Raw genomic sequence first — 12,776 nt, 5'->3', positions numbered from 1 at the left:
GGCTTATTTTTGTTTCCAGGAGCTTTTGATGGAAGGCCAGCGGACTATTTGTTCATGCTCCTCTTTAACTGGATTTGCATCGTGGTATCCTTGTCTGTTATTTTGGGCCAGAAATAAACCAAGTTTTTTCAGGGTTGGGGAAATAGTATTTTATAAAGCATTTCAAATTATAATTCTTGCGCCTTTGGTTGCTATTGTTAATGACTCAGAATAATTAATGTTTTTTTTAAAAGCTGTAGAGAATCAAATAGCCCTTGAATAATGCATTTTCTTGCCATTGCCTTAGTGGGGATTTTCCACATTTGGGTGAGCTTTATTACTCTTCCCTCTTCTCGTTCCCAGTTCGCTGTGTTCTTATGTGTGACAGCTTGTTGACTGTAGCACAAAGAGACTCTGTGCCATGAGACAGCTTTTGAAATCTGTGGTCTTCCTCAGAAAACTAATTTACAACTGGCATCCTCTTGTGCCTTCACTGCTGTCCTTGTCTTGGGGTCCTAAATAATAACTCATCCCCTCTGTAAAGTACCCGGCTCTGAGAAGGGGCACAGTATGTCTCTGCTCACTTCGGCCGCAGTTGTCAGCAGCTCCCAGCTGTGGATTCTCACAGCTGCTGAGAGCAGCAGAGGCCATGGTGGCTCAGTCCCTCTGCAGAGGTGGGGAGCCCGAAGCTGCCTTTGGGCTGCGCTGCATATAAACCTGGCCATGAGCCAGCACATGTGGCACTTTGGATGGCCTTTTCCTCTCAGGGAAGAAAAAACATTGTTTTGGACTTGAACCACGCTTGGAACCCTGTACGTGAGGAGACTCATTCTGTGTTTCTGAGGACAGCCTCTCCCGCCTCTGTTAAGAAGAGAAGCTAAAACGCACTGGCAGGGGAAGAGAAGGATGTGAGCCAACCAGTTGAATCAGGTGCCTGAGTGGTTCATTTCTACCAGTTCCTTCTCTTAGTAGTCTAATAGAAAGTTCATAATGACGATGATTAGAAACCACTGAGTTCTTGGACATTTTAAGCAACCTGAACTATGGAAACACATTTTCCTTCAAAACGCTGGAATGAACTGAACTTTTAAATGAGGGAAAATAAGCAGACCAGCTTAACTGGGTACAAAATATGTTGTTTGAATCCGATCTTTAACTATACAAACCAAGATTACTGGCTTAGCAATGGATATGCAGGTAAGTGTCCTCTGAAACTATTTGCCCTTTTCATGTTTCAGATTGATTATTAGTGACCTTTGACAGAAGTTAAAATTGAATTAATTGCATACTGTGGTATTTTGAAATGAGAGAATTATGACTTTTATTTTGCAGATCTATATGAGAAAGTGCTAAACTTGTGAAGATCTTGCATGAGTTCTCTAAATCATTGCTTTTCTTTCTCATATCTGGCTTCTTTTCTATTTGAACATTGAGAATAATGGTTATTAAGTATTGTCAGTCTGTGTGTTTGACTATGTAGTTTTTTAAAATTGTGATTATACTCTAAATAAAGTTTGTTGCCTTTTTTTTAGGCATGGATTTTCCTGAATCCATTAAAAAATAACATTTCTGTATTGCATTTTATTACCAGATTTTGTAACGTTCATTGTATGAGTGATTAAATTATAAGGTCAGTTTATAATTTTGAACAGTGGAAATCCCTTTTGCTTTTTGAATAGCCACGTGAGAATTTTTTTTTTTTTTGAAAGGAAGGGTAAAAAGAATAGTTGGTTGGTTTGTGATTAACCTATTTTCTAAGCACCTCATCTTTCCGTGTTGACTTCTTTTGCAGTTGCTGATGATTCCTCTCATCATGTCAGTACTTTATGTCTGGGCCCAGCTGAACAGAGACATGATTGTATCATTTTGGTTTGGAACACGATTTAAGGTACTTGACCCTAGTTGGAAAATGTTCTTTTTCATTTGTCTTTGCAGAAATCCCTCTCTTCAGCACAGAGATGTGCTTTCTGGATCATCCAAAAGAGGTCACTGCAGAGCAGTATACCATAGGCAAGCCCACCTTGCCCCTACTCAGTCCCAGCTGTGTTCCTTTGGCTAACCCTGAGTAATTTGCTGACTGCTACTCCTCCACTCTCTGTACCTTAGGCCCCCCAGGTGTCTGACCCCGAGTGAATTCATGTGTGTGTGTTAGCAAGCGAGAGAAAAGGAAAGACACTTGTGTGAAACCCTCCCTTTTAGAATCTGTTCTTACTATCTTATATACTTTATACTTTAGCCAAACCAGGTTTGTTTTTGCCTGACAGTACTTCGCTTTGAACCTTCTCTCACACTTACCCACCTGTAACAGCTTTTCTAGTCTCTTCCTCATCTAAATCTTTCCTGCTCTTAATCTGAGTTGGGACTGAACCTATTTCCTGAGACTTCTGCCTGGAATTAGTCTTGCCTTTGGGCTTTTGTAATACTCTGTGTTTCATGGTACTTAACCACATTTTGCCTTAAAGCTATGTATGTAAAGCCCTCTCTTTGCTAGTTTGTAAAGTTCCTTGGTATGATGTCCAGAATCTGGTAAGGGGCTTAGAGGTTTAATTCATCTGGGGATGTCTTACTTGGGCATGTTAGTTCAAGATATCAGTGTGTTATGGGACAAAAATTCAAAGTAATTTTGTGAGTTATATAAAAAAAGAACCTAAAAAGATGGTTCAGTTTGCTGGTTGAAGTCTTAATGTGATGCTATTGCTGGCCATTTTTAATAGCATCCATAGAACACTGATCTATTTTCTGAAGTTGTTATGTTAATTCAAAAGGGCATGTATTGCTTCTGAACAATAGGCAAAATCTTCTGTTTTTCCAGTTATAAATATACAAATAAGTCCGATTTGAGTCAGGCAGTTCTAAGTACAGTGGGGCTGATGCTAGATTAATCTGAGAAATTTTGCACTTACCTTATCAAGGATTTATATAAAGCCCTTGTCATTATATACTTATCCTTTTTAACTCCATAGCAGTTGTATCCTGTTCAGATGTATCTGTTCATGTTTGTGTGTATTCTTTCCTAGGCCTGTTATTTACCCTGGGTTATCCTTGGATTCAACTATATTATTGGAGGCTCGTAAGTAATGTTAGATTTATTCACTTGGAAACTAATTCTTGGGAAGGATTCCATTAATCTCCATATTATTTTTCTAAACTTCATAGAAGTTTGAAGAATTTCAGTATACTTGTGAAAGAATTTCATTTTGATATAATTAATTGGATTGCAGGGCTTTAATTTAGCATTGAATATTTTTGTTAGCTTTGAGTAGACACAGTGTGTTTCCATATGTGTTTTTGAATGAATATGTCTGGATTCATTGTCCAAGTTGAGCAAACTATACCTAGTTTGTGTCTAAGTTGTCTTTTCCTAGAACTCTATATAAAATTATTGTTATTTTCAAGGCATTTCCAAAACGCTTCGGAAACTGCTCACCAGTCAAGAAATGCATATTTGCAGATGGGAGATAGTTTTATAAGTTGTTTGATAATATGGAAGTTTTGGCCAAAGAGGGTCAAATTTCTGATATGTCATTGTGGAATTAGAACTGAGATTTAGGCAAGCCTTTAATGCATCCATTCAGAATTTTAAAGGTGCAAGTATCTAAGAACTCTTTCTTCTTATATTGTAAAATGTTTAAAATATTTTAATAGATATTTTAGTAGTGCTAGTTCTTAATATGTTTGGCATATTTACTCTGTGTGGTCCTAACCTCTACTGCATATTGATAGGGAGAAATGAAAACATTGAGCAAACAGACTCTGTTGAGTGTTGCAAGTTTGGGGCTTGATTAAGCTGCCCTTCCACCTGGAAGGCAGAGATGGTAGTAGTTGTAGATGTAGATTTATCCCTGACAAGAATTAAGTTGCCAGCGAAGAGAAAGAAGGATACTCAGTAGTAAAAGTGGGTCTTTAAAACCTTGAGATCGTCTTCATGTAACAGTGCTGGGAAAACTGAAGAAGGTCAGTGTTCATTTTAGGGTTATAGGGTGAAGGTCAGCTTCCTCAAGCTATCTCTGTGGCTGTAGGCGACAAGAGGCAAGAGAGAAGTACTTAATGGCTCCAGGTGTGGGGGTGGGGGCATTTATTGTCCTGCTTTCCTCTCCTTGTCTCTTGGTAGCTTTCCTGTTTGTCTAAGTTTCACAAATACAGTATTCATGATTTAAAGCATTCAGAAGCTTGCTTTGCAATGACCTTAACTCTTGAGGCTGGAGGTAGTAAAAACAAGAATTTGGGGATGGGCTGGGACTTGAAAGATGTATCAGAGGGGCTGCTGGCCTTGAGGAGCACAGGCCTGGCTGGGTCAGCAGGACCAGTTTCCTCTTTAGAATGCATTTGGCGCTCCACTGTAAAAGGGCTCATTGTATAGCTCTCAGCTGATTCCCAGAGACTGTAAATGGGCTGCAGGGAAGGCTCTCTCCCTGGGTTAAGACTTGCTGTACCTCAGTTTATTGCTTGAATATCTTTAAACTAATTTGGCTCTCTGTTTGCAGGGTAATCAATGAGTTAATTGGAAATCTTGTTGGACATCTTTATTTCTTCTTAATGTTCAGATACCCAATGGACTTGGGAGGAAGAAATTTTCTATCCACACCTCAATTTTTGTAAGCATTTTTTTCTCTTGTTTGAAAATCGTTTTACTGAATATGTTCTCATGTATCCTTACCTCCGTATCTAATGGAGAAATGTCAGCTAGCATACAACTTACTGTGGTCACACAGTCACAGGGAAGCTAGGGACCAAAGCCACAGCTCAGTGCCTCTCAGGAAGTGCCCCCGCTCTGCTGTGCATGTGTACACAACTGGTACAGGTACAGCATAGTAGTGGGCCAGGGTGGGCAAAGGAACAGGACAGCAGAGTACATTCTCTTGGAGCAAGTTCTTCCCAAAGATTTTGGCTTGGGTGGGGAAGGGGATAAGTTAGCTAATTGGTTAGCAGTTTTAAACAATTTTATATTAAGTGTTATAGAAAATAAATTTTTACAGGTGCTTTCAAGGTTACAGGAGTCTTGAGAGGATGTGCTCATTCTATCTCTGCTTTTTGGGTTGACTAAAATGAGGAGACCAAGGACTCAGCTTTGATTTTGAAACAGATTTGGGTTTGAATCCCATTTCTTTCACTTACCAGCTTTGATATTGCAAAGTGTTTAATAAAACCTCTGAACCTCAACTTGCAAATCTATAATTGGTGGTTTGTGGGGCACCGGCGTCACAGGACTGTGTGAAATATGTTATATAGCTGTAAGCATTGTGGTGGGCGCTCAGTAAATAAAAACCATTAGCCATATTCCTAAGGCTGGGGAAGGGATGGAATTTGGGGAGCTGAGAAGAGATGCTCACACACTTAGGCATGTAAGTAGTATGGCTATTCTGTCAGTGAAGCAGAAGCCTGTTTAAGAAGGGACCAGTTAAATCACCATGTGGGTGTCACAGCCTGCCTGACAATTGTGCCTAATCTCATGTTGGGGAATTGCAATAATAGCTTGCATTTTTAAAGCTTAAAAAAAATCCTTTCCTTTCCTGCTCATTTTAATTTTTGTTCGAAGTTTTACAGTTCTGTGATTCTTCTAAGAGATTAGTCAAGTCTTCTAAAACCTCCTCCTCTCTCCAACCTTTTATGGGTTAGGGATAGGTTTTTGAAAGACATTAATTGTGAGGTAATACATAGGTATACCTCGGAGATATTATGAGTTTGGCTCCAGACCACCGCAGTAAAGTGAATATTGTAATAAAGCAAGTCACATGAATATTTTGGTTTCTTAGTGCATATAAAAGTTATGTTTACGCCCTACTGTATTCTTTTAAGTGTGCAATAGCATTATGTCTAAAAAAAATGTACATGCCTTAATTAAAATGACAAAGAGGCACGAAGTGAACACACGCTGTGGAAAAATGGCGCTTGATAGACTTGCTTGATGCAGGGTTGCCGTAAACCTCAATTTGTTAAAAGTGCAGTATCTGTGAAGCACAATAAAGCGAGGTATGCCTGTACAAACAGAGAAACACAGTGTTGTTATTGTGTGTGTATTTTTCTTTAAGAGTATTAAAGAAATTTGTTTCTTTTCTCAGCTTTGGGTTGCCTTCAGGCATAAAAAAACAAATGACCAATCTGCTTTGTAATTATCAAAGGGCACAATAGCAGCAGGCTTGGATTTCTGATCTAGGTTTATCAAGTTGGATGGCAGATGCATCAATTTCAAAAAGCTTGGCACTCTGGAGGGCAGCCAACAGTTATTTTACTTTAAATGGCCATATTCTGACTAATGGCTTGGAGATATTTCTTAATTGTGGGCAACACGGTATATGAGAGTCTAGTGGCAAAATCAGCAGCTCTTTGGAGCCTGCCTTCCGGTTGAGCTTTCTCTGTTGGTGGAAGTCCTTCTGTTAAATTTTGCATAAAGATCAGATGATAAAATGTAGCTCCTTGTAAAAGCAGTAACTGCTTTGAAATTACCATAAATTTTTGTTGATTGTGGGTAATTGAGTGTCTTTTTATACTAATTACTTGCATTTAATTTCACTATCTGTTCAAGCAATGGAGAGGGCTTCCATATCGGCTTACAGTAAGTAGCAGAGCAAGACAGCCCTAGTGTTGCCTTTTTTGAAATGTTCTCTTGTATTATGTATTTTGGAGGAATGTTGTTGTACCAGAGCCAGTCATGGGGTTGAGTCACCAGTGCTTGGAAATACCTTTTGATTTAATGGTGAAGTTGTATTTCTTTAAAAGGGAAGATGTGAGTTGGAGAATTCTCAGATGTATTCTCAGTATTCTGTATTCCAGTTAGAAAAGTAGATGTATCCTCTTCTGCACACAGCTGTTTTTCTATTTAAAGGCAGTTAGGGTTCTTTTGGGGGAGGGAACATGAAGGTATCAGGGATGTATAAACAAACGAGGACTCTAGTCATCAGCTTCTGTCCTGTGACTCCTGCTTCTTGTGTCTTTCCTAAATCCCGAGGCACATAGTGGGGGGCAAGTAGAGCAGGTGACAGGCTCTAGGGCCTGGGTCTGAATCCTGACCCTGTCCATTTAGAATAGCTTCACTCCTCAGTTTTTTCATTTCTAAATCAGGAGTAATAGTGCATACCTCAGGCATGGTGTGAAGAGCAGACAAATTCGAAAACCCTTAGGAAAAATACTTATTGAGTGATGATTCATACTGGGACTGCTTTACCTGCGCTGTGCTCATCGGGCTCTTAGCTGTGGGCAGGTCCCCAGGCAGGGCTTATGCTTGGTGCTGTGAAAGGTTTAAACGGGTGTCATCATGGTCTCTCCTGCCAAGCAGAATTTTACACATTGGACTCTGATGAGTGGAATAGGTTTAAAAAGATTCTCAGTTTAGGTGGAAAACTTTTTTGAGTTTTAATCCTGCATTTAAGAGTTTTCTTATAATTAGTTTGTCAGATGGGAAATCATCTAACCTTTCTGGGCTCCACCTTTCCCATCATCTGTGAAATGGAAAGAATGCAGTCCGAGAGCAGTTTATGAATAAACCTAAGAAACATACCCCAAGACATGACGACTCTTCCCCACTCACCTTGAGTGGACTCTAGAACTCAGCTGGGAGCATCAGTGGAAATGCTGTGCATTTGTCCTTGGAAAGTGAATTTATTTTGTGTCTTTTGACCTAGTTTGATCCATATTTAAGTAGGCCAAAATGCTCTTGGTGGTTATTTCTGGTTATTGGGCTTGTGGATGTAATATTTTTGTTTCTATTCCTATTCTGCATTAATTATTCTTTTAAAGAAACTTGCATGAATTACTTTTATACTGAGGAAAGTTTAGCTGAAAGTTTAAATTGGTTTAAAAACATCCAGTTAATTATTTTTAGTTTTTTGGTATTTTTCTTTATTTAAAAGATATAATATTTACTATTCTTTCTGTAATCATTACAATGAATCTTTTAATTAATCTAAAAGAATTAAAGGTAAACATCTGGCTTTTAAAAAAATGACAAGCATCCAAGGTAAACCTTCTTTGGTCAGGGCATAAAAAGGCGAAGTTAAATAAGACATTGTCCCTGGCTTTCAGTTGGTCACAGACTAACATAATTCATTATGACAGATGCCCAGGGAGCACCAGGAAGGAGATGTCTGCATGGTCAGGTAAGCATGTGGAAGTGACTTTCTTCTCCCCTCTCTGTGCCCCAGGTACCGCTGGCTGCCCAGCAGGAGAGGAGGGGTGTCGGGATTCGGCGTGCCCCCTGCTAGCATGAGGCGAGCAGCTGATCAGAACGGTGGCGGCGGTGGGAGACACAACTGGGGCCAGGGCTTCCGCCTCGGAGACCAGTGAAGGAGCAGCCTCTGCCTGCCCGCCAGCTGCTCCGCTCAGACGAGGCCCCTCCGTGCTGGGTGTGCAGAACAACCAAGCTCTAGCTAATGCTGTTGGACCTGACCCACACTGAATGTAGTCTTTCGATACAAGACAAATTTTTTTAAATCCTGAAGAAAAATATGTTTCTCCAGTTTCATGATTCTCATTCAAGTCCTTACTGCTATGAAGAACAATATCAACTGTGCAGATTTCCAAACTGGTTTTTTTTTTTTTTTTGGTGTTTTCTCTTCCCTTTCCGTCTGAATAATGGGTTTGAACAGGTTCTTGTCTGCTGGCACCCAGCTGGGCACCTGGGGTCGGGTAACCAAACCCTTATTTAAGGGACTCTTCTCTCTTTCCTGCATACATGCCTCTCTCCTACTTTTCCCAGTCCCCAAATATGTGACTAGAGGAGGTTGCCCATGCCATGGTTCTGCCTTTGACAAGCTCTTTTATTTATTGACTCTTGCCAAGGCTTGGTGACAAAGAAATTGTTCACGCAAATTTTTTTTTCCTTTGGTAGCAGAACTTTAAAAATAGCGGAGAAGACAGGAGCAGTGGATGAGGAGCTAACTCAGCTTTTGGAGTTGCTATAACCTTGATGTCAGTTACAACCATTTTCCACATCTTCAGATTTTTTAAATGAAAAGCACCACTAAGTCAGTGAGGGACCCAGATTTGTATTAACGATGTTTAGAGCTTGTTGCTAGGCAGTTTTTGCCCTAAGCTGAATGATCAAAGCTGTAATGGAGCTGCATATTGCATGGGTGTTAGGTTAGACCGTGGTGGACTCAGTGGCTGTGCATCACATGTGTAGGGCGTCCTGGCTTTGTGTGTACTCAGACTGGTTATGTTGTGTTGTGTGAGGAGGCTCCCAATCACATTTGCCGCAGGAAGATAATCTCTCTGAGAAGCACCTGGGCGCTGATTCCGTTTCATTTTCATTTTTTTGGACAGATACTCACTGAGTAGAATGAGTAAATGGTCCTTTTTTTGCCCTTTATTTGGTGGGGGTGGAGGGCAACTGCATCAGTTAATTGGGAGGAAGGAGCAGCTGTTCTGTAAGTAGATGATTTTAAAGCTAATGTAAACACATGTAAGTGAATTACAAGTAAATTTTGGGGTTGTAATGGCTATAGAATAATTTGTGCTTGAGGGTCTTTGTTTTTTTGAGTCATGAATGTATGAGCTCTGAGAATCAGACCATCTTAAATACCCACAGCTCCTCTTTCACGGGTGGGCTTCCCCTTCAGAGCTAGGCTTATCACCAAATAAAGTTTTTTGAAGGCTACAGTCTTTTACACATTTTTTTATTTTATGTTTTTATTCTGTAAGCAGATTGCTAGGACCAAGGTTTAAGCAGTTACCAGATAATCTTGAGTCAGCTAAAAAGGTTTCGATCATTTTGATCAGTTTCTTTTCAGGGAACATAGTCCTCTGATAGTGCGACTATTCTTTTTCCCACTCTTAAACAGTGATGTGTGTATCTCCTCTCCATATTTAATTTATATGATGACATAATAGTTGGGGAGAGGCTGAACCTTGACTGTCATGTGTTCTGCTGTTAACCTATGGCCACAATAAAATTTACCTGTAGAGTTTTAGATCCCATTATTCTTATGTTGCACTACACTTATTGTACAGGAGTGGAAACTCGTATGTGTAACTGGACTCAAAAGGTAAGTGAGGTCCAGTCTGAATGTCCTTTTAGCAACATCACCTGCCTGAAGGCAGTAGTTTAAAGGTTTACAGGTATTCTTCAGAATCTTCAGTTCAAGGCAAAATGTTAAGTTGTTCTTAAACACATGTAGGAAGCTGATAATTTTCTTGAGTTTTATCTAGATCACCTATCTTAGTTTTGGAATATTTTCAGCTAAGCAAGCTATTTGAGTTTTAACTTGGCAAGACAAGACATGACAGTGGAGTCTCTTTATGACTGAAAAAAAAATCCTTATTTTGTATAGAGAAATTCGCTTTTGTAACTGAACCTTTTTACTGGTAAAAATTGGAAATTAAAATGTGCAATTCAAAGGTTGTCTGTCTTAAGTCTGCGCATCCCTGCTCTGCTGCCTCTTTTAGATGTTACATGATTTCTGTCACCTCACCAGTCATTGCTTCCCATCAGAAGCTGGAAAACGAGAAGGAGCAGGGCCATGCATTAAAGGAATGATTCTGCATATTTGAAGGACAGCACATTGCCAATATTGTGTTCTAAGCTACCTGTTGATTAACACTGATATAATAATAGGAGATGTTGCAGTTTGTTTCATTCATTGCCAACTCTTTCTCTGTGAGGTCCCTCCCCCTTCTACATTTTTCACATTAACTTAATATTCCTGGAATCAACAAATCTTAGCCTTTGTAAAAAGCTTCTCTTTTACTGGATGTCTCACTGTTAGGATCAGAAGGCTGGGCTGAACAAACGTGAATTTGTTGGGCATTTACTTACTTGCTTTCCAGAATGATGCTGGTGATTTTAATTGGAATTGGGGGATAATGTGTCATATAACTCCTTGTGTGAGTGATTTAAGTCCTAGACGTGTTCCCCTTTTTATTTCCATGTGTTCCCCTTATTCTCACAAACAACTCAGGCTAGGAATCTCATTTTCAGGTAGCATATGTGGTATTGAATATTAATGTAACAGGTGCTTTATGAATAGTTTAAGCCTTCAGTCTATGGTTTCCCAATCTGGTTATATATGAGATCAGTTTTGAGATATTAAAAAAAATTCAGATTCCTTGCATTGCTCCCATACCACATATTTTTGAAGTTCCTAGCAATTCTAATATATAGGTGGGTCTGGAATATTTAGGTGGGGCTACTCAATAGATAGCTTAGAACACGACATTGGCAATGTGTTGTCTTTCGATATATGCAGGATCATTCCTTTCTGATGTCTCAGGGTTTCCCCAGTAATGGAAAAGAATACACAGCCCTGCTCCTCTTCTTCCCTTCTTCTGATGAGTCAGAAAAGGTCTTGCCTATGTGCATCTACCTTCAAATCTCTGGATTCTTATATGGAAAGGGAATTAAACCAATCTTAGAGGATTCTGTGATTCAGTGTTGAAACCAACTTGTGAAATAGGTAGTATTCTTGTATTCCAAATAAGGAATCTTAAAGGGTTAAGTAACTTGATTAAGATCAAGCAGCTGCAAAGTGTCAGCAAGATACAAATCTAATCCTAGTTTAAGACCTCAGCTTTAAGTTGCAGAAGTCAAAGCTCCTGACAATAAGTCAATGGCAAAAAAAAAGAGATAGGTTCTTGATACAGGTAGGAATATTGGAAGCATTAATTGAAGGTATAAATTTGAAAACATTAACTGAAGTTATACATTTAGCTGTCTTATGCCTAGGGGGATTTGCTCTGTGGCCTGAGAGTATAAGCATAAATAAAATACATATCTGTATACAACAGTTGTCTATGTAGTGCCTGGGCAGGTACAAACAGGACACGGTCTCAGTTTTCAGGATGTGCCCTTCCTACTGAGTCAGACAGCCTGGTCCATAGATAGCAAAAATCTGTTGAATAAATAAACAGGTAATTTTACTACAATTTGATAAATTGCCAGGATAGAAATTAGTAAAAATTAGTCTTGGGCACAAGGGTCAGGTCTTTGAAGACTGGTAAGGAATTCCAGGTGGAGCCATGTAAAAGCTGTATCTTCTAGGTAAAAGAAACAGCAAGGACAGCCACAAGGGCAGGGAGGTAGGGGAAAGGAGAGAACTTTGATGGCTAGATGGGTTAAGTCACAAGGAAAGAGGCTGGAAAAGTAGACTGGGGCTTTATCTCAGAAAGCATTTTATGTCATAGCTTGAACTTCAACCTGTGGGCAAGGAGGAACCACTGTTCTGTGAAAAATAACTGATTGCAGCATGGAGGGAAAGGCTTGAAAGAGGAGAAACTGAAGGCAGGATGGCCAAGTTCATGTTGGTTGCCACGGTGCAGGTTTATGGAAAGGTTGGCATGAACCAAGGCAGTGGGACAGGGAGCTGGGGGCTAGATTGGAGAGACTTCTCTGAGAGCGAATTGCTGGGACTTGAGGAGGGAGACAAGGGCTTATACTCAGGAATTCCCATTGGACACCAGAGTGTACTATAAGTTTCCCATAGAAACAAGGCTAGTTAAAATGCTATTTCTGGGCATTGTTGGTGCAGCATATTGTAGATAATTGGGTGCTGGTGGATCAGCCTGGAAACCAAGACAATTTGTAACGGCATTTCTGTGGAAAATATAACATTATAAGCTTCAAATCCATTCACTTGAAAATGTAATTTTAGAGCAAGATCTGAAGTGGGGGCTGTTTTTCAGAGGCCCTAGTGAAGGAGGAGCAATTCTCTTGATTTCTGCTGCTCACTCTTTCTTTTTTTTTAATTTTGTATTAGAGAAGTTGTGGGTTTACTGAATAATTGTGCATAAAATACAGGATTCACATATACCACCCCACCACCAATACTTGCATTTGTGTGGAAAATTTGTTACAATCGGTAACACTT

The 12,776-nt window shown here is 39.7% G+C and overlaps 1 protein-coding gene across 2 annotated transcripts in view; it reads left to right on the top strand.

The window, feature by feature from the left end:
• DERL1 (derlin 1) overlaps positions 1-10,311 on the top strand; it is a 31,507-nt gene extending 21,196 nt beyond the window's left edge. For both annotated transcript variants that reach the window (XM_077167567.1, XM_077167568.1), the window contains exons 3-8: positions 20-84; positions 1,150-1,176; positions 1,772-1,867; positions 2,997-3,049; positions 4,464-4,574; positions 8,118-10,311. In XM_077167567.1, the coding sequence (XP_077023682.1) occupies positions 20-84; positions 1,150-1,176; positions 1,772-1,867; positions 2,997-3,049; positions 4,464-4,574; positions 8,118-8,259 (494 nt within the window). In that variant the 3' untranslated portion in view covers positions 8,260-10,311. The remainder of the gene's footprint in view (positions 1-19; positions 85-1,149; positions 1,177-1,771; positions 1,868-2,996; positions 3,050-4,463; positions 4,575-8,117) is intronic.
• The last annotated feature ends 2,465 nt before the right edge of the window (positions 10,312-12,776 follow it).

Source organism: Tamandua tetradactyla, chromosome 6 (assembly GCF_023851605.1).
Source record: "Tamandua tetradactyla isolate mTamTet1 chromosome 6, mTamTet1.pri, whole genome shotgun sequence".
Taxonomy (NCBI): Eukaryota; Metazoa; Chordata; class Mammalia; order Pilosa; family Myrmecophagidae; genus Tamandua; species Tamandua tetradactyla.
The sequence above is the reverse complement of the archived record's forward strand: the minus strand, read 5'-3'. Positions and strand labels throughout refer to the sequence as shown.